Below are 21,180 nucleotides of genomic sequence, written 5' to 3'. Positions count from 1 at the left end.
GTTATATTCAGGGATGTTCCCTCTATACCCACTTTGGCGAGGGTCTTGATCATGAATGGATGTTGAACTTTGTCACATGCTTTTTCTGCATCTATTGAGATGATCATATGATTTTTGACTTCTTTTTTTGTTAATGTGGCTATGATGCTGATTGATTTGCGTATGTTGAACCATCCTTGTGAACCTGGGATGAACCCAACCTGGTCATGGTGTATAATCTTTTTGGTATGTTGTTGGATTCGGTTGGCTAAGATTTTGTTGAGCATTTTTGCATCTATATTCATCAATGATATTGGGCGATAGTTTTCTTTTTTGGTGGTATCTCTGCCTGGTTTTGGAATGAGGGTGATGGTGGCCTCATAGAATGTCTTTGGGAGTATTCCTTCTTCTTCAACCTACCACATCTTCTTTAGCCAACCTTCTGTTGATGGACATTTAAGTTGCTTCCATGTCTTGGTTATTGTAAATAGTGCTGCGATGAAGATGGGGGTGCATGTTATCTTTTTGAATTATGGTTTTGTCTAGATATATGCTCAGGAGCATATATCTTTATGACTTAGATCTTGATATGTCCCCCTTTCCGCTTTAGGGCAGTATTTTGGAGCTCTCTGGATTACTGCCCCCTGGGCTATAGTTAGTGGACAAAACAAAAGATGTCCTGGTCCTCGGGGACAACCACCACTCCCAAAGGTGGGCCGCTGATCCCCATGGGAACTCGGGAAAGAAGCAGAGAAGACTGACCCAGAGCTGAGGTGCATCTCCAAGGAGTGACTCCCGTAAGCCCAGACCTTTAAATCTTCCCATAGAAACTGGTTTTCTGTCAATCGTTCGTGCCTATAACCTTCCCTTTGTTGCAAAATTCATAAATCCTAGCACCCCCACTCAACTGCTCGGAGCGGTTTCTCAGGGCTACCTGTGATGCTGTCTCCTGGGCTTAAGTCCTAATTTCACCCCAAAGAAGATTTAACTCTCAACTTTTCAGGTGGTATTTTTTTAGTCGACAGGGGCTATGCTCAATATCCTGTCATAACCTACATGGGGAAAGAATCTGAAGAAGAACGGATATATGTCAAGGTGTAACTAATCCGCTTGGCTGTACACCTGAAACTAACCCAATGTTGCAAATCAACTATACTTCCATATTTTTTTTTCTTTAAAGAAGGAGATGCTAGTGGCAAAAAGGAAAATGAGCAGTGGGGAAATATCAGTGTTTAGTGTTGCAAAGGATGGCAACATCCTGCCTGCCAGGTGTTTTCAATAGGAAGCATCCAGACTTGGGGAAGCTCTTAAATGACACCAGGAAAATAACTAGTTCTTTAAGTGCTTCTGGTTCTGAACGTGAGGGAGGACACTCTACATAAATGGCCTCGTTTAATTCTGCAACCCCTTTAGGGATTAATAACATCATGTTGCAGGTTGATGATCTGGGAAAAGGCAGAGTGAATGGATGGGGAAATTAATGCCATAGGCACTGATCGTCTTACTCTGTTTGTCGCTGGGCATTTTTCTCTTGCAACTCATTGGTAGATCAGAAGCATTATGGTATCTCAAAGTCCCATCTACTTTTCATTTGTGTTGGCCTCACTGGATTCTTTTTTTCTTTTTTTTTTTCTTTTTTTTTTTTTTTTGTCTTTTCTAGGGCTGCTTCCCGTGACATATGGAGGTTGCCAGGCTAGGGGTCGAATCGGAGCTGTAGCCACCGACCTACACCAAAGCCACAGCGGTGTGGGATCCGAGCCGCGTCTGTGACCTACAACACAGCTCATGGCAACACCGGATCCTTAACCCACTGAGCGAGGCCAGGGATCAAACCCGCAACTTCCTGGTTCCTAGTCGGATTCGTTAACCACTGTGCCACGATGGGAACTAACTCCGCCTCACTGTATTCTTGCCATGAGGTTGCCCTATGAATGCATTGGCTGCAGAAGATCAGGTCCTTACCCCAAAGCAGGCTTTTCATCTTGAGTGCACTTCCCGACACGGTGATAATGTAGCTCTGTTAGCTGCACCCCTTTCTCAGGAATGTCCAATTTCACAATCCTGCTGGTGAGCCAGGGAGTCTGGCTGAAGAAAGAAAATCAGATGCAGAGCATGCCATTCTCAACTTCTGGAATTTCCGGGAAGGTCTGGGATTGAAAATCAAAGTAGGAGAGTATTCCCCACATGCTCCGTGTGGCCAGGAATTATCTTTATCCGAGGAGATGCTAGAGTGGGCTGCAGGAATCACTGAGGTGGGTAGGACCCAATCACAATGCTTTACGCTATATGCAAATGACCAAGTTCTTGGAGTTCCTGCTGTGGCACAGTGGGTTTGGTGCAGTGGGTTAAGAATCCGGCTACAGTGCCTCAGGCTGCTATGGAGGCATGGGTTTGATCCCCATCCTGGGAACTTCCATATCCTATGGATTCAGCCTTAGCAAAATAAATGAAACAAAACCCCCACAAAATCTTGCTGTGGGTGGTTTGCCTCCTTTCAGAGCATGGTAGAAGGTTACATATGGGCATTTAACAACTTGCTTCTAACTTAAGAATCTAATGAAAAATGACACAAGGAGTTCCCGCTGTGGTGCAGCAGGATTGGTGGCATCACTGCAACGCTGGTATGCAGGTTTGATCCCTGGCCCAGCACAGTGGATTAAGGATCCAGTGCTGCCAGAGCAATGGTGTAGGTCGAAGCTTCGGCTTGCATCTGATCCCTGGAATGGGCATATGGGAATTCCATATGCCCAGGGACGGGGGGAAGAAAAAGACATGAAAAAACCTTATTTATAAAACAAAAACAAACTGAGAGATTTCAAAACCAATCTTATGGCTACCATAGGTGAAACTGTTTCAGGGGGATAGTTGTGAGGGTTGGAATGAAATAAACACACTATTGTGTGAAAAAGATGATTAATGAGAACCTACCGGATAGGACAGGAAGATCTACTCAATAGTTTGTAATAAACTATATGGGAAAAAAAGAATGGATATATTTATATGCATGGTTGATTCACTTTGCTCTGCTCCCCTGAAACTAATACAACATTGTAAGTCAACTATACTTCACTACAATTCAATTTTAAAAAAAGGGAAATTTTCTGGTTTACCAATTGTCCAATGGATGGAAACAGAACATATTTATTCAACCAATGTGTGTGTACATATATGTACATATATATACATGTACATTCATATTTCATATGTATATGAATGACTGGGTCACTGCTGTGCAGCAGAGTGTATGTATGTATATTACACACATGTATGTATATAATCATATAAATATGAATGACTGGGTCACTGCTGTGCTGTAGAAATTGGCACAACATTGTAAATCAACCATACTTTAATTAAAAATGCAAAAATAAAATAAATATGAAATCTGTGTATCATCCAATACTCTGAAACACCCTAGTTATTGCAGAATTAAAGTCACAGATGGTACCAACAAGTATCCCATTTTCTCCAGACTCCCTGCACCGTATGCAGCGAGAGCTGTGGTCCTGGATTCAGGAAAAGCCTTCTGGAGGGAAAGTCTATCTGTTGCTTCAGCTGCACTCCCTGCCCAGAGAATGAGATTTCCAGTGAGACAGGTGAGTGTACGCCTTGCAGGCGATTCTCCATCACTCTTTCATAGCTGCCATTCACCAACGGAAATGGGGAGGTTCTGGATGAGAACTTCAGAGTCAAAATTCTTTCTTTCTTCATTTAGGAATTTAATTCATTTAATCATTATAAGCAGTATTATTTCCACCTGAAATGACACACTCGATCTCTCTGCCCTGAACTAGCTTACTTGACTCCTTGTTTGAGACCCACGGCTGGCACGATCCATGTCGAGAGACCTTTTTTTAAAAAAGCATTTGATTGAACTCTAGGTAGTTTAAAATGTTGCGGTAGTTTCTGCTGCATAGCAAAGTGATTCAGTTATACATATACATATATGTGTGTATGTATATACACACATTCTTCTTCATATCCTTTTCCATGATGGTTTATCGCAGATGTTGAATAAAATTAAAATTCCCCGTGTTCTACAGTAGGACATTGTTATTTATCTATTCTTTATATCATAGTTTGCATTGGCTAATCCCAAATTTCCAGTCCATCTGTCCTCACCCTCTCCTCGACAGCCACAAGTCTTTTCTCCATGTCTCTGTGTCCGTTTCTGTTTTGTAAGTAAGTTCATTTGTGTCATATTTTACTTTCCACATATAAGTGATAACATACGGTATTTGTCTTTTTCTGACGATTCATTTAGTATGATGATCTCTAGGTCTATCTGTGTTGCTGCAGATGGCATTATTTCATTCCTTTTGATGGCTGAGTAATATTCCATTGCATGTGCATATATATATATATAAACATCTCCTTTCTCCATTCATCTGTCGGTGGACATTTAGGTTGTTTCCATATTTTGGCTATCGTGGATAGTGCTGCTATGAATATTGGGGTGCGTGTGTCTTTTCTAACTATAGTTTGGACTGGATATATGCTCCGGAGTGGGATTGCTGGATGACATGGTAAATAACTCTAGTTTTAGTTTTTTGAAGAACCTCCATACTATTTAAGGAAGCCCTTCTTGACCACTCCACAATAACCTAACTCATCTCTGTTGCAGCATTTCACACAATATGAGAAGTACTTATTTTTCATCTTCTTTAAAACTACACTCGGATCACAGTGAGGCAATGGATCTAAATATGTTTGTGCTTTCAGTGTCTATGATTGTTCCTGACAAACAGCAGGAGTCCAGAAAGGTTGTGTTTGATGTTAGAAGTGGGTATTTTTGCAGTGCCCAACATGCTTGTTGTTCAGCATCTTCTTAGTGAGTGAGTCTTGGTCTTGATGTCCTCAAGTTCACAGATGAACAGGGGTGATGATGTATAATAATGGGATTCCAGGTGGTGACAGAACTGCAGTAAAGGTATTCGGAGATCAGCGGGGTAAAATAAGGGATAGTGTTTACACTTCAGGGAAAGGCGATGTCACAGAATTCTTTGTAGGGGCAATACCATGGTATCATATGAGTCTAACAAAAAGAGTAATGAATACTTGGTGAACTACTGAATTGGCAGAAAGGGGCAAAGTAGGGGGTTCAAGTTGTGGCTCATTGGATTAAGAACCTGACACAGTCTCTGTGAGGATATGGGTTTGATCCCTGGCCTCACTCTGTGGATTAAGGATCTGGCATTGCCATGAGCTGTGGGGTAGGTTGCATATGCAGCTCTGATTCGACCCCTAGCCTGGGAACTTACATATGCTATAAAACATTTTTTTTAATGTGTTTCAATAGTCTGAAAAAAAAGGTCAGTATTTATTGGAAATCATTATCTACAGAGGATTCTTTTTTTTTTTTTTTCTTTTCACATCTGCACTTGCGGCTTATGGAAGTTCTCAGGCTAGTGGTTGAGTTGGAGCTGTAGCTGCCGCCTACACCACAGCCACAGCAATGACAGATCTGAGCCGCATCTGTGACCTGTGCTGCAGCTTGCAGCCAGATACTTAACCCACTAATCGAGGCCAGGGTGGAACCCACATCCTCAAGGAGACTACATCAGGTCCCTAACCCACTGGGCCACAACAGGAGCTCCTGCAGAGGATCTTATATTTGGTGTTTAGATCGACAGAGAAGGAAATTAGGCTAACCTTGTCCAGTGCCCATCTTTGGGGACCAGTGAATAAAAGAAAATGACTGAACCTGGGCTGATGACAATTTGCCTTTCTCCCCAGAGGCGGATCGGGGTTTGAAGTGTTCAGAGCATCAGTATGCCAACAGAAAGCGAGATTGCTGCCTTCAAAAAGTTGTAACCTTTCTAGCATACGGGGACCCCCTGGGGATGTCTCTGACCTGCTCAGCTCTGTGCCTGTCTGCTCTCACAGCTGCGGTGCTGGGGATCTTTGTCAAGCACAGGGACACAGCCATTGTCAAGGGTAACAATCGAACTCTCAGCTGTGTCCTCCTCCTCTCCCTCACCTTCTGTTTTCTCTGTTCTTTACTCTTCATCGGCCGTCCCAACACAGCCACCTGCATTCTTCAACAAAGGGCACTTGGAGTGGTTTTCACTGTGGCTATTTCCACTGTCTTGGCCAAAACCATCACTGTGGTTGTAGACTTCAAGGTCACTGCTCCAGACGAAAGGATGCGGCAGTGGTTGTTGTCAGGGGCACCTAACTTCGTCATTCCCATCTGCTCCTTTATCCAACTGAATCTTTGCGGAGTCTGGCTGGGAACCTCCCCTCCCTTCATTGACACAGATACACACTCAACACGGCCACATCATCATCGTGTGCACCAAGGGCTCCGTCACTGCCTTCTACTGTGTCCTGGGGTGCCTGGGCTCCTTGGCCCTGGGGAGGTTCTCCTTGGCTTTCCTGGCCAGGAACCTGCCTGACATCTTCAATGAAGCCAAGTTCCTGACCTTCAGCATGCTGGTGTTCTGCACTGTCTGGGTCACTTTCCTCCCCGTCTACCACAGCACCAAGGGCAAGGTCATGGTGGCATGGAGATCTTCTCCATCTTGGCCTCCAGTGCTGGGCTGCTGGGCTGCTGGGCTGCAGCTTTGCCCCAAAGTGCTACATTATTCTCCTAAGTCCTGATAAGAACACTCTGCGTAGGTTAAGGGATCAAACACATTCTGGGAGCCAGAAGTCTTCTTAAGCTTTCACTCATGTGTTTCCTAAAATGAATAGAGTAAGAAGACAAAGCTGTAGAATTCTTACCATCAGAGAGATTACAGGTGTGATCTATTTTCTTCAATGAATAAACAACTCTCACTTGTTTCTTTACAAAGTTGTGGGGGGCACTGTACCCCTCAGCCATCCTACTTTTCAACCTTGCACTTCACTTTGGGTTCTTCTCACTAAATCTACTAATTAATTTTCATGTTCTTTCTTTTCTTTTTTGGGGGGGCCACACCACAGCATATGGAGGTCCCCAGGCTAGGGGTCGAATCGGAGCTGTAGCTGCTGGCCTATGCCACAGCGTGAGCAACTCAGGATCTGAGCAGCGTCTGCGGCCTACACCACAGCTCACGGCAACGCTGGATCCTTAACCCACTAAGCGAGGCCAGGGATCGAACCTGCGTTCTCATGGGTGCTAGTCAGATTCGTTTCCACTGAGCCACGACAGGAACTCCCTCATGTTCTTTCTTTTTCTTTTTTATTTATTTTTTTCCGCTGTACAGCATGGGACCAAGTTACACATACATGTATACATAATTTTTCCTCGCATTGTCGTGTTGGGATGTAAGTATCTAGACATAGTTCTCAGTGTTACACAGCAGGATCTCATTGTAAATCCATTCCAAGAGCAATAGTTTGCATCCATTAACCCCAAACTCCCGATCCCTCCCACTCCCTCCCCCTCTCCCTCGGCAACCACAAGTCTATTCCGCAAGTCCATGATTTTCTTTTCTGTGGAAAGGTTCATTTGTGCTGTACACTGGATTCCAGTTGTAAGTGACATCACGTGGTATTCGTCTTTCTCTTTCTGACTTATTTCACTCAGGATGAGAGTCTCTAGTTCCATCCATGTTGCTGCAAATGGCATTAGGTTGTTCTTTTTTATGGCTGAGTCATATTCCATTGTGTTTATAGTCCACATCTTCCTAATCCAATTGTCTATTGATGGACATTTGGGTTGTTTCCATGTCTTGGCTATTGTGAATAGAGCTGCAATGAACATGCGGGTGCATGTGTCTTTTTCAGGGAAAGTTTTGTCCGGATATATGCCCAAGAGTGGTATTGCTGGATCATACGGAAGTTCTGTGTATAGATTTCTAAGGTATCTGCATACTGTTCCCCATAGTGGCTGTACCAGCTTACATTCCCACCAGCAGTGCAGGAGGGTTCCCTTTTCTCCACAGCCCCTCCAGCACTTGTTATTTGTGGACTTATTAATGATGGCCATTCTGACTGGTGTGAGGTGGTATCTCATGGTAGTTTTGATTTGCATTTCTCTTATAATCAGGGATGTTGAGCATGTTTTCATGTGCTTGTTGGCCATCGGTACATCTTCCTTGGAGAAATGTCTGTTCAGGTCTTTTGCCCACTTTTCCATTGGGTTGTTGGCTTTTTTTGCTGTTGGGTTGTATAAGTTGCTTATATATCCTAGAGATTAAGCCCTTGTCCGTTGCATCGTTTGAAACTATTTTCTCCCATTCTGTAAGTTATCTTTTTGTTTTCTTTTTGGTTTTCTTTGCTGTGCAAAAGCTTGTCAGTTTGATGAGGTCCCATTGGTTTATTTTTGCTCTTATTTCTGTTGCTTTGGGAGACTGACCTGAGAAAATATTCATAAGGTTGATCTCATGTTCTTTTTTGATTTGTGTTTTTGGTAACCACTTTTATGTCATCTTCCACTTGGATTTTTCATTTATTTTTCCCTTTCCAATTCAGCTGACAGACACCATAAAATCTCCTTTTCTTTCATCTACTCTTGGTTATCCAATGACCCAAGAGCATTTGGGTTCATCTTGTTTGAGTCTCTGTACTTTCTGCAATTGGATGTTTCCTTCTTCAAGTTAGAAAAGTTATCAGCCATAATTTCATTAAAAGCATTTTCTATCTATTTCTCTCTCTTCTCCTTCTGGAACCCTCAAATTATGAATGTTAATACACATGGGGTTGTCTCAAAGGTGCCTAAAACTATCTTCATGTTTAAATTCCGCTGTTTGCTGTTCCGTTGGGGCGATTTCCATTATTCTACCTTCCACGTCGCTTATTTGTTCATTTCCACCAGTTAAACTGCTCTTCATTCCTTCCGGTGTATTTTTCCTTTCAGTTATTGTATTCTTCCGCCTTGAGTTCTTCTATATTTTCAAGATTTTTTATTTGAAGTTCTCTCTGTGTTCATCTATTCTTTCCCAAGTTTAGTTAGCATTCTTATTACTTTGGCTTTGATCGCCTTATCAGATAAATTGTCTCTGTTTCATTAGGTTTCTTTCCCAGAGGCTTTGTCTTGTTCTTGCCTTTGAAACATATTCCTCAGTCTTGTAGTTTTGTTTAACTTTCTGTTTGTCTCTATGAAATGAGGTGAAATAGTTATCCACCCCAATCTTTTCTTTTTCTTTTCTTTTCTTTTTTTTTTTTTTTTTGTCTTTTTTAGGGCTGCACCTGCAGCATATGGAGGTTCCTGGGCTAGGGGTTGAATTGGAGCTGCAGCTGTGAGCCTACAGCACAGCCACAGAAAGGCCAGATACTTAGCACATTGAGTGAGGCCAGAGATCGAACCTATATCCTCGCAGACACTATGTTGGGTTCTTAACCCATGAAGCCACAATGGGAAGTCTGGAATCAAGTCCTTTTAAAGAAACAACCCCTGCAGTATTGCTACCACTCAGATGTGACTGCGTCATGAAGGCTCTCTGGATCCTTTGTATGTCCAATGCTAACATAACCACTTGTCACCAAACACAGGACCCTCACCTCCAAGATAGACTTCCCCACCCCTAACATGAATAGAAGATGTAGTGGATTGAGTGGTCACTAAAAATTCCTGCCCTCCTAGAACCTCAGAATGAGACTTCATATGAAATAGGTTTTCTGTATAGCAGAAATTAACACAACATTGTAAATCAACTCTACTTCAATAAAAATTTTTAAAAATAACCATGCATATACCTGTCTCCACCTCCGTTCCCTAACGGATCATGTGCCTGGTACCTACCTGATGGGCCAGAAAAGGCCGTGTGACACCTCTCATTCCCAGAACCCTAGATGATTGGAATATGCAGATTTTTATCTCACGCTGAAGAGTTAGAATCTGGAGTTCCCGTTGCGGCTCAGTGGGTTAAGAACCCGGCATAGTGTCCATGAGGGTTCAATCCCTGGCCTTGCTCAGTGGGTTAAAGATCCACCACAAACTGCATTGCAAGTCACAGATGTGGCTGTGGCACAGGCTTTGTAGCACTAGCTCTGACTGGATCCCTAGCCTGGGAATGTCCATATGCCACAGGTGTGGCCCTAAAAAGAAAAAAAAGTGAGGATCTGCCCTAGTCCTAGGGTGGTGACAGCTGCCCCCCTCCCCAGTAACCCACCCGCCATGAAAGCTGTGGGCTCTGGGAGAGAATTCGTCCCAATTTCAATCTAGAGCCTGTTGTGGAAGCACAAGCCTGGCCGCCCACCTTAACTCGCCTTCTGCCCTCCCCGTTTCTCAGTCACTCTTTGGCCCTCTGTACTCAGACTTCCATTTCTACCAGTGACAAAAACTACTCCACCAAAGGGGTCCAAGGAAGTCCAGAAAATGCCTTCCAAACCCACATCGGTCATTTTCCTTCTGACCTAGTGAAACAGTCTTCCCCTCTGACTTCTGTAGCGTGATATTTTTATTCCACTTTTTATGTGTTTACAAATAATTACGTTTACTGAATAAGTTGTTTATGAGGAAAATGACTTGTTTATTGAATAATTATTTATAGAATATTACAGATTACAATGTGCCCCACACGGTGAGCTGGGCAAATTTTAGTGACTGAGGACGTGTTTCTGTGCAAAGGCAATAAGCTTGCTAGCAAGTCATTGTCAGCCTAAACTATTTCCAAAGACCATGTTCCTTCCTAAGACTTGAAGGTTAGAAGTTCCCTGGTAGCATAGCAGGATAAGGATCCAGGGATATCACTGCTGTGGCTTGGGTACGATCCCTGGCCTGGGAACTTCTATGTGCTGTCAGTTCAGCCAAAAAAAAAAAAAAAAGAAAAAAAGAATTGAAAGTTAAAGTCTAATTTTTAAAAATTCCCGGAGGTTCCATTGTGGCTAAGGTTAAGAACCAGACTGGTATCCTTGAAGATGGAGGTTGGGTCCCTGGCCTCACTCAGTGGGTTAAAGGATATGGCGTTGCTGGAAGCTGTGGCATAGGTCACAGATGTGACTCAGATCTGTCATTGCTGTGGCTGTGATGTAGGCCGGCAGCCGCAGCTCTGATTTGACCCCTAGCCTGGGAACATCCATGTGCCATGGGTGCAGCCCTAAAAAGACAAAAACTCCCCCTTAATTTTTAGGTAACAGATAAGGACATAACATGTAGTGGTTTAACATGTAGTGAACTACAGAAAAAGGACTTATTTAGCATTCAGCACAAAAATAGAAAAAAAAATGGAATATGTTAGAACAATATGTAAAAGCAAGCTGAAGAAAGTAAGATGTTTATGGAGCTAATTTCACATTAAAAATAAAATCTCTTCCAAGTGTCATTTCTTCCTTGAGTGTAACTAATACCAGAAAATATTTTAAAAATGAAATAATCCCTCAGGCTATATTACCTCTATAGAATTCCATATAAAAGTCAATAAATAAATCAGAGTAAACAGAAATTAAGGTGCACAAGGACAAGCAGAGGTCCTTTTTCTTGCCCTTCCCCCAAAACCCAATCTCTCATCCACAAAACCACTTACTCTTTACATATTTGTCAAACAAGAGTTTAATAGATGACAATATTAATATAACAAAGCATCTCAGTCCAGAGCAAGAAACAGGGTTAACATTCACAAAGGCAAGGAGAACAAGGGTAGGGGGCTGTCACATAGTGACCACGTCCCAAGGGCCACGCCACTCCTTGGCTTCTTCAGGACACGCCTAAGTTCCCGAGACCCCTGGCTCTCTCTGCCTCCCTGGCCAGCTTGTCTGCCCTCAAGGCCATAGCCAGCCTCTCTCTTGCTTTCTTCACTTTCTGAGCCTGCCGGCGAATATGGCCATATGTTATTACTGGTTGTTTGCAGAGGGACTCGGGGAGGAAGAGCCCCAATCCCGGGATCATCTCTGCCCCATCTGAAGACTGGGCAGGGATGGCCTTGGTGCTGGGGTGCAGTGACCTTGCACCAGCAAGGCTGTTGGATTCAACTGCACCACCAGGGGCAATGTCGCGGACTACTTTTGCGCTGTCCAAGGTACTGAAAAGGTCTCCTTCTGGACTGCAGGCCTGGAGCCCCTGCAGTCTCCTGAATGCACAGACTTGCTGGGGCTTCTTCAGGGTCTCCTCTTGTTGACTGCGCCTGACCTTGTTGCCAGGATGAGCAGTTGTCTTTGTGACTGGCCTCTTGAAAATGCAGCTGGTGAGCCTTAGAGGAAGGCCGGATCTGTCACGATGTCTCTGCTTGGTCCTGGCTAAGTGGACTTGTCTTTTCTCCTCCAGTGCCTGGGGCATCATATTTCTCTTGAGCTTCTCCTTGGAAAACAAAAGGAAATGTGAAATTTGAAGACAAGGGCAGATGAAACCTCCATCCCTCATGGAGAATGTTCTTGGCTCATTTGGAGAACCACCCTCCTTTTTCCCTGGAGAAATGGGTCTCCAGTGACACTGTATCACCATCTCTTAGAGGGTTGTTAAAACTCATATTTCTGGATCTCCACCCAAGTGTCCGGGATGGAAACAACAATTTGCATTCCTTAGTGTTCCCAGCTGATGCTGCTGGTACCGGCATCACACACTGAGAACTGGATCCTGGGACATCCAGCAGATGTAAGTCAAGGACAGAAAGGTCAAGGTCATTATCCAGCACCAATTCCAGACTCTTCCCCTCCACCATCCTCCTTTGGAGCTGCTTTCCTCTTCCCATCCCTCTCACTGCCAACTACACATATGCTGGCACCCCTAACACACCACCTTTTGGACATGGGGATCCCAGGATCCCAAGACATAAAACTGTTTTCTTTCTTTTCTTTTCTTTTTTTTTCTTTTTTTTTTTTTTTTTTTGATTTTTAGGGCCGCCCGTGGCATGTGAAATTTCCCAGGCTAAGGGTCGAATCAGAGCTTCAGCTGCCAGCCTACACCACAGGCACGGCAACTCAGGATCTGCAGCCTACACCACAACTTACAGCAATGCCAGATCCTTAACCCACCAAGCAAGGCCAGGGATATAACCTGCATCTTCACGGACATTATGTCAGGTTCTTAACCCAGTGAGCCACAATGCAGAGCTGAGCCACAAGAACCTGAAATGGATGCTTTTTAGAAGTGGGTCTGATCTCACATCTTCTCTATATCCACACCTTCTTCTAGGCAATCCCATCCACTTCCCTGACTTCAACATTCGTTGTTAATGAATTAGAAAATCTCCCCAAATGCCTGAGCTGGTTTCAAATCTGAGACCCAGATACTCATTTGCCCACACACCACATCAGTGATCATATCAATGACTCAGCTCAGGGTGGCTGGGTCCCAAGTTGAACCAGTTATTTTTCCAAATAAACCACCCTTATCTCAGCGTCTGCTAAACTCAGTGATCCTAACTAAAACTCCATCTGCCCTTGAGCATCGTTCTGGACGCCCTGCCACCCCTATCACATAACCGTCCACTTTCCATCCTGAATCCACCTAAATTTTTCAACTTTGGAATAACTTGTGAGCATCGTTCAATCCTCAGAATACCATTTCCACAGGGTTACCTTACTCTGTGTTAATTTTTTCCATGTAGTTTTTCTCACTAAATTGGATACTCAGTGAAGAGAGGACTATGGGAAACTGAAGGTTCTGCCATGCCCTATTTATGTATCGCTTTGTCCTTTGAAGGTGCTCAGATACCTTTGATGAAAGCAACTGATTTAAAGTCATAAAAACTTTCTAGATTTTTGGAGTTCCTGTCGTGTCTCAGTGGTTAACGAAGCTGACTAAGAACCATGAGACTGTGGGTTCGATCCCTGGCCTTGCTCAGTGGGTTAAGGATCCGGCATTGCCGTGAGCTGTGGTGTAGGTCACAGACGCGGCTTAGATCCCATTTTTCTGTGGCTCTGGCGTAGGCCAGCGGCTACAGCTCCAATTAGACCCCTAGCCTGGGAACCTCCATATGGCAGGGGTGCAGCCCTAGAAAAGGCAAAAAGACCAAAAAATATATATATAAATTTTCAAATAAATTCGCCCAACTTCAGGTATACAATGACATAATCTCTTTTTGCAATAAATGGTCACTAAGATTTTAAACCCTTTGTCTCTGTAATCCATCATAAGACTCTAATCACATTAATCTGTTTAAACTGTATAATAAGTGTATAGTTCCTTTTTAAATCCCTCATTTCTCTTTAGAAGATCTTTTAAAAAGGGAAACCATAAACCTAAACCCGTTGTGGCTCGGCTCAGTGGGTAATGAACCTGACTAGTATCCATGAGGAGTCAGGTTCCATCCCTGGCCTTGCTCAGTGGGTTAAGGATCTGGAGTTGCTATGAGCTGTGGTGTATGTAGTTTGTAGACTCAGCTTGGATCTGGCATTGCCACAGTGGCTGTGGTATAGGTCGGGGCAGCTACAGTTCCGATTCGGCAGCTACAGTTCCAGATTGGACCCCTAGCCTGGGAACTTCCATTTGCCCCGGGTGCGGCCCTAAAAGGCGCGAAAAGAAGGAAACCGTATCTCATTTAAATCTTTCCTTTTGTCATGCCATAACTATTAATGCCCTTTTTATTACTCAAGGTGTCTCATTTTGGTGGGAAAATTACTTGATCTTTCAATTGCTGCAGCTCTTATAATATACCAAGTTGTTATATCCAAACCTGTGACCCAGAATTTCGCTCAACAAAATCATTGTCCCAGTTTATTTTAATCTTGGTGAGAGGAAATAACAGTAATGCATGTTTAAGAGTATTAGGTTGATTTAATGCTGTGATGACAATAAGACCAACTCAAAGACAGGGGGAAAGAAGAAGATGTGGAAGAAGAGAGGAAAAAGCTGGAGAAAGAGAGGTCAGAAGGGTTAAAGGGTGAAAGGCTAACAGCAATTACCAATGAGGACGAGGAGGTTAGGGAAGCCCTAAATAACTAAGGACATGTTTGAGCAAAGAACTGAATTTTAAATACATTATGGGTAAAGAATTTCCCAGAGAGGAAAACAATTTAAAGTAGGACCAAATACCGTAGGACCAAAAACTACTTCCACTTTCCAGCGATTTTAGTTAAAAAGAAAGATACATTTTGTCTACTATCCTAGACTTCATATCCTAGTTCTTATTATACAAAAAGTATACAAATCCCAAAGAAGTTTTGATACGAACACAAAGGAAATAACCTTCAACAAGGTAACTTCTTATTTTAAGAGCTAGTGTTCGCTAATTTAAAAGAGATTTTACAAAAGGAGAAAGGATACAAATGAACATTTTACCCTCGATATGGATTCCACACTCACCAGACGATGATGCCGGCTTCTAAAGCTAGTGGATGCAAGGTTCTCCATCTTCCACACCACTGAGTTGTTTTCTGACCCACTGCTGAGATGCAGACGGCCTGTGGTTTGCTGGAGAATACACTGGCTTCTGCCTCTGCTTCCCCTTATATAGAGGGAGTGGATAATCCAATCAGTACATAATCCAATCCATCCTGGATGAGCCAATCCATCTCATCCATAGATGAATGTGGATAATAGATCCATCAATAGATGGAAAGTAGACAATCCAATCCATCTCATCAATGAGATTTGAGAGATTTCTTAATCAGATTCAGCAAGGCATTCAATGGATCACACACCAAGATCAAGTGGGAGTTATTCTGAAGATGGAAGGTTAGTGCCATATTCGCAAATCAGTGTGACTCACCATGTTAAAACAAATAAAAAGCACATAATCATCTCGATAGATGCAGAACAAGCATCTGACAAAATTTAATACCCATTCGTGATTAAAACTCTCAACAAAGTTGGTATAGAGGGAACATATCTCAACATAATAAAGGTCATTTATGATAAACCTACAGCTAACACTCTGCTCAATAGTCGAAAAGAAAAAAAAAAACTGAGAGCTTTAAAATCAGGAAGAACACAAGGATGCCCACTCTTACTATTGCTATTTAATTTGGTATTGGAAGTCTGAGACATAGCAATCATGCAAGAAAAAGAAATAAGACTTGAAAAAGAAATAAAATTGTCATGATTTGAAGATGACATGATCTTTTGTATAGATAAACCTAAAGTCACCACAAAAAGACTATTAGAACTAATAAATAAATTCAGAAAGTTACGGAATTCAAGATTAATATACAGAAAAATGTAGTACTTGGCGAGTCAGACGGTGCTTCTAAAGCGTTATCACCTTGTCCATGTCCTGAAAAGAGGGGTAGGCACTTTGCAACTTGTTTCCATGGGCATCTCTATCCTTAGCAGTTAATGTTTGACGTTAACATTGTCACTTCAGCAGGTGCCCTTGCCTTGGAGAAAGGTGACAGCAGAGCTGCTGATCTTTGTGGTGGAATTTGGGCTTTGTTTTCTCTCCTTTATGTGAGGACCTCTCCCTGCCCAGTATTTGTCCCTTCTGGCTGTTTCATTTCGAGTTTCCTTCCCCCTTTTTCTCTTTCTCTATCATTAGCCCAAATAGGGAGTAAAGGATTTTACAGCAACAATTGCATGCATTCTCTGCCTTGGTGTCCTCTACTGATAGTTTCACCCTCTGAAGGCTGGGATGGGCTGGGATGACAGGAGGTGCAATTGAGGGGTTGTGGAGCCCTCAATCTCTGGGGAAAGCGAGAACCTGTCTTATCCATGAGGCCAGTGTGGGGTGAGGAGTGAGAGTGGTCATGCACAGAACGAGAAGCCAAATTGTGCACTCGATTTCCTGCCCTCCAGCCAGGGAAGTTTCTGGCACCTCCATTTGGGGCAGAAGAGGTCCTCATGCAAAGGAGAGAAAACAAAGCCCAAATTCCACCACAAAGAACAGCAGCTCTTTGCATCTTTGGTGTAAGCATCACGTGGTTATCAAACCATGGGATTTCCTATCCTTAGATTTGTGGAAGTTACAGTGGGGGAAGGGCTGCCAACTTCATTCTGGAAATGGACTGCTCATACCTAACAGTATACCCTGAACATAGTTTCATGTAACTAAATGTATCTTTACATTTTATTTCTATGCCTGTCAGATGTCATTTCACCTGGATTTGTCAAGCCTTGTTCACCCACTTTTGGACTTTTGATGTGTTCCTAATTTTCTGTGACTGTCAGAAATACAGAAATGATCAGTGCTTTTTAACAAGCTTTTCGTATGTCTCTGAGTGGGATCAAGACATATATTCAGCGAGTTCCTGTTGTGGCTCAGCAAATTAAGAATCTGACTATCATCCATGAGGATGCAGGTTCGATCCCTGGCCTCGATCAGTAGGTTAAAGGATCCGGCATTGCCAGGACCTGTGGTGTAGGTCAGAGTCACAGTTCAGATCTGGTGTGGCTGTGGTGTAGGCTGGCAGCTGCAGCTCAGATTTGACCCCTAGCCTGGGAACCTCCATGCGCTGTGGGTGCCGCTCTAAAAAAACAAAACAAAACAAAACAAAACAAAAAGAATGTCATCAGACATAGAAGTTCTCAAAATCATCACTACATAGAAACCTGCATTGGAAAGATCCTGGATAAAGTGCATCATAAAGGAGAGAAAACCCCAGGGGGATGTTGTCATTGACGAATGAAGTAAAACGGATTTGATGTCTCAAAAATATTTGGCAAACCCTTTAAGAAGGGGAATGATAACCAGAGTGACATATAATTGAGGGTCTACATCATGTCAAGGGTGGAGGTTGGGGGAGACCCAGTGATAACTTTCTCCTAAAAATTAAAGTGCTCTCTAATGAGGCAAAAAATACAGTTGTGCTCTCAGAGATGCTCAGGGTGTGTAAAATTATGACCAGTGATTCTCTTTGCCCCCTCAGACCCTCACTCCGTGTGCAGCCAGAGCTGTGTTCCAGGACTCAGGAAAATTCCAGAGGAAGGAAAGCCCATCTGCTGCTTCCTTTGTGTTTTTTGCCCAGGGAGAGAAATTTCCAATCAGACAAGTAGGAAACATATAACTAATCCATATTACAATCACTGTTGTTTCCCAGTTATGGGTAATCTCTTGTCTGCCTGTGCTCTTCCAATCAGGCTCCACTGTGGCACTGATTCCAATGGACAGTCTCACTCTGAAGTCTCATCATGGACCGGGCTGAAGTCTGCCATAAAATATAACCTATAGAATCATCCAGGCAGAGTGCAAAGAGGCTCTCTTTTCTTTCTTTCTTCCTTCCTTCCTTCCTTCCTTTCTTCCTTCCTTCCTTCCTTCCTTCCTTCCTTCCTTCCTTCCTTCCTTCCTTCCTTTCTTTCTTTCTTTCTTTCTTTCTTTCTTTCTTTCTTTCTTTCTTTCTCTCTTTCTCTCCTTCTCCTTCGTCTTTTTTTTTTTTTTTAACTTTTTAGGTCCACACTTGTGGCATATGGAAGTTTCCAGGTTAGGGGTCCAATCAGAGCTAGTGCCACAAAGCCTATGCCACAGCCACATCGGTGACTCGTGATGCAGCTTGTGGTGGATCCTTAATCCACTGAGTGAGGCCAGGGATCAAACCCAAGCCCTCATGGATACTAGTCAGCTCGTTACTGTTGAGCTACAACAGGAACTCCGAAAAATAATAGGATCTTTAATGGAGGAGTAGGCAAGAAATTTTTTTAAATAATTTTTGATTGATTGGTGGATTGATTTTTCTTTTCTGGCCACCATGGGGCATGTGGCTTTCCCAGGCCAGGGATCAGATCCACGCTGCCGTTGTGACCTACACGGCTGCCACTGTGGCAAGGCAGCTGAATCCGTTCGCCCACTGCACTGAGCCAAGGATTGAACCTGGGTCCTGGCACTGCAGAAATACCACCCATCTCATCGTACCACAGCAGGAACTCCTATCGCCTATTTTTATAAATAAAATGGAATCAAAACACAGCCATGCCCATTAACTTACATATTGTCTGGGACGGATTTTATGCTGTAGCAGCCAAGATGAATATGTGCCACAGAAACTATATGGCCTGAGAAGCTGAAACTATTTACTACCTGCCACTTTACCAAAAAAGATTAACCATGCTTCAAGGTGTGTACATGAATGGAAAAATTTTAAAGCTCGCCTTAGTCTTCAGTGATTACAGTATCTCTCCGTCCCATACCTGGGTACCAGCAACACAGATCCATTCCAAATCCAAATTATTTCAACTCCATCAAACTATTTCCAACAGTTATATGGGAAAATTGTACAAGAATGGTCACAGGAAATTGACAAGGTAAAATGAGGAAAGGTTTGTTCTACCAGGAACCAAGTTAGATACCAGAGCAACCAGCAGAAATTAGGGAAATGATAAAAGAGGATGCCCCAGGAAGATTAGGTGAAGTTTCTTGCCCCATAGGAGCATGAACAAGGAAATCTTTTTTAAATGTTATTCTTTTTTTTTTTTTTTTTTTTTTTTTTTTGTCTTTTTGCTATTTCTTTGGGCCGCTCCCATGGCATATGGAGGTTCCCAGGCTAGGGGTCTAATTGGAGCTGTAGCCGCTGGCCTATGCCAGAGCCACAGCAATGCAGGATCTGAGCTGAGTCTGCAACCTACACCAGAGCTCACAGCAACGCCGGATCTTTAACCCACTGAGCAAGCCAGGGATCGAACCCGCAACTTCATGGTTCCTAGTTGGATTCGTTAACCACTGCGCCACGACGGAAACTCCAAAATTTTATTCTTTTAAAGTGCGCTTGATTTAGTGTGACTTTCTGCCGTACAACATAGTGACCCAGTCATATATATATATATATTTATATATATACACACACACATTCTTTTTCTCATCTCGTACTATCTTCCATCACGGTCTATCCCAAAAGATTGGATATAGTTTTCTGTGCTATACAGTAGGACTTCACTGCTTATCCATTCTAAATGTAATGGTTTGCATCTACAAACCCCACGCTCCTGGTCCATCCCACTCTCCCCCCCCTCCACCTTAGCAACCACAGTCTGTTCTTCATATCTGTGGGTCTGTTTCTGTTTTGTAGATAGGTTCACTTATGCCATATTTTAGATTCCACATATAATTGATAGCGTATGGTATTTGTCCTTCTCTTTCTTATTTCACTTAGCATGAGAATCTCTAGGTGCGTCCATTTTGCTGCAAATGGCATTTTCTTTTTTTATGGCTGAGTCATATTCCATTGTAAAGGAAATCTTTGATTTCACCAGGAAAATTACAGAAACCACGGCAGCAGAATACTTAGCATGAGGAAGCCATTGGGGACAGTAGGGAAAGAGTGGGGAAGAATCCATGCCCTTGGTGACATTGCTGAGCCCCAGGATGAGCCAACCTAGACCCACCATATGCTGAAGGTCCAGGCTGACTGTGTTTTGTCTTGCCTGTAGCTGAAAGCATTCTTCCTAGGTTATGAAAGTAGACTCAATCCTTTTTTAAATTTTTGTATTAAAGTATACTTGCTTCACAATGTTGTACCAATTTCTGCTATACAGCATAGTGACCCAGTCATACATATATATACATTCTTTTTTCTCATACTACCTTCCATTATGTTCTATCCCAAGAGACTGGATATGGTTCCCTGTGCTATACAGTAGGACCTCACTGCTTATCCATTCTAAATGCAATAGCTCGCATTGGCCAAGCCCAAACTCCTGGTCCATCCCACCCCTTCCTCCCTCCCACTTGGCAACCACAAGTCTGTTCTCCATGTCTAGGGGGGAAAAAAAGAGAGAACTTGGCTTTTCCCAACTTCAGTGTGGCCTTAGAAGCAGCCGTGGTGCAGGTCCCTAACGCAGCTCACTGCAGGTGTGCGTGACTCAGCATGCGTGACTTCCTTTTACTGAAAGAACACTGTGCCCCACATTTCTTTCATGTAGCTGGTCAGAAACATCATATATCTAAGTTGGAACAAGTCTTTACATGCAAACCACGAGGAAGCTACGTCCTTTTCCTCTTTGAAGGCTAGGCTTTCTGCCACTTCAGCGTAGCTTTAGCAGGACTAGGGCTACAGGTCTGCTTTACAATTCATCACATGTCTTAGCAACTGATGGTACCTTCCTTTTCCTGAGAGAACACTGTGTCTGAAATTTCTTTGCTATACCTTGCAACAAACACACACTTATCTACTGTGGAAAAACGCCTTTACATGCAGACCAAAGAAAAACATTCTTCCTTGTTCAGAAACTAAGGTTTCACCACTCAAATGCAGCTTTATGAAAAGTAGTGATTCAGATCTGTTATAAAATTACTGAAGTAATTGCAGCCGCACTGACAACTAGACAACAAGTGGTGCCAGTGGAGAGGGGGAAGGGGGAGGGGCAGTACAGGGATGGGGATTAAGAGATACAAACTGTTATGTATCAAAGAAGCTACAGGGAATAAAGCCAATATTTTATAATAGTTATAAATGGAGTATAACCTTTAAAAATTATGAATCAATATATTATACACCTGGAACATTGTTATATTGTGCATCAACTATATACTT

General features: G+C 43.0%; 2 protein-coding genes across 2 annotated transcripts; one reads left to right on the top strand and one right to left on the bottom strand.

Annotated features, from left to right (window-relative positions):
- The first annotated feature begins 1,035 nt into the window (after positions 1-1,035).
- On the top strand, positions 1,036-6,643 carry LOC102157462 (vomeronasal type-2 receptor 116-like). The gene is given in 7 exon segments (XM_085011716.1): positions 1,036-1,074; positions 2,004-2,231; positions 3,452-3,575; positions 5,716-6,250; positions 6,252-6,481; positions 6,484-6,521; positions 6,524-6,643. Coding segments are annotated over 7 exon segments (1,314 nt in total).
- Positions 6,644-9,049: 2,406 nt separating this feature from the next.
- LOC102167984 (methyl-CpG-binding domain protein 3-like 2B) lies at positions 9,050-15,207 on the bottom strand. The gene is made up of 2 exons (XM_005654751.4): positions 15,089-15,207; positions 9,050-12,142 (listed from the first exon to the last, which is right to left on the bottom strand). The coding sequence occupies exons 1-2, from the start codon at positions 15,134-15,136 to the stop codon at positions 11,543-11,545; spliced, it is 648 nt and encodes a 215-aa protein (XP_005654808.2). The 5' UTR covers positions 15,137-15,207; the 3' UTR covers positions 9,050-11,542.
- Between the last annotated feature and the right edge of the window lie 5,973 nt (positions 15,208-21,180).

Source organism: Sus scrofa, chromosome 2 (assembly GCF_054392235.1).
Source record: "Sus scrofa isolate SSC_HxYL_T2T_F1_AM1 chromosome 2, Sscrofa_HxYL_maternal_Yorkshire_Landrace_v2.0, whole genome shotgun sequence".
NCBI lineage: Eukaryota > Metazoa > Chordata > Mammalia > Artiodactyla > Suidae > Sus > Sus scrofa.
Note: the sequence above shows the minus strand (reverse complement) of the source record. Positions and strands in the feature narration are given on the sequence as shown.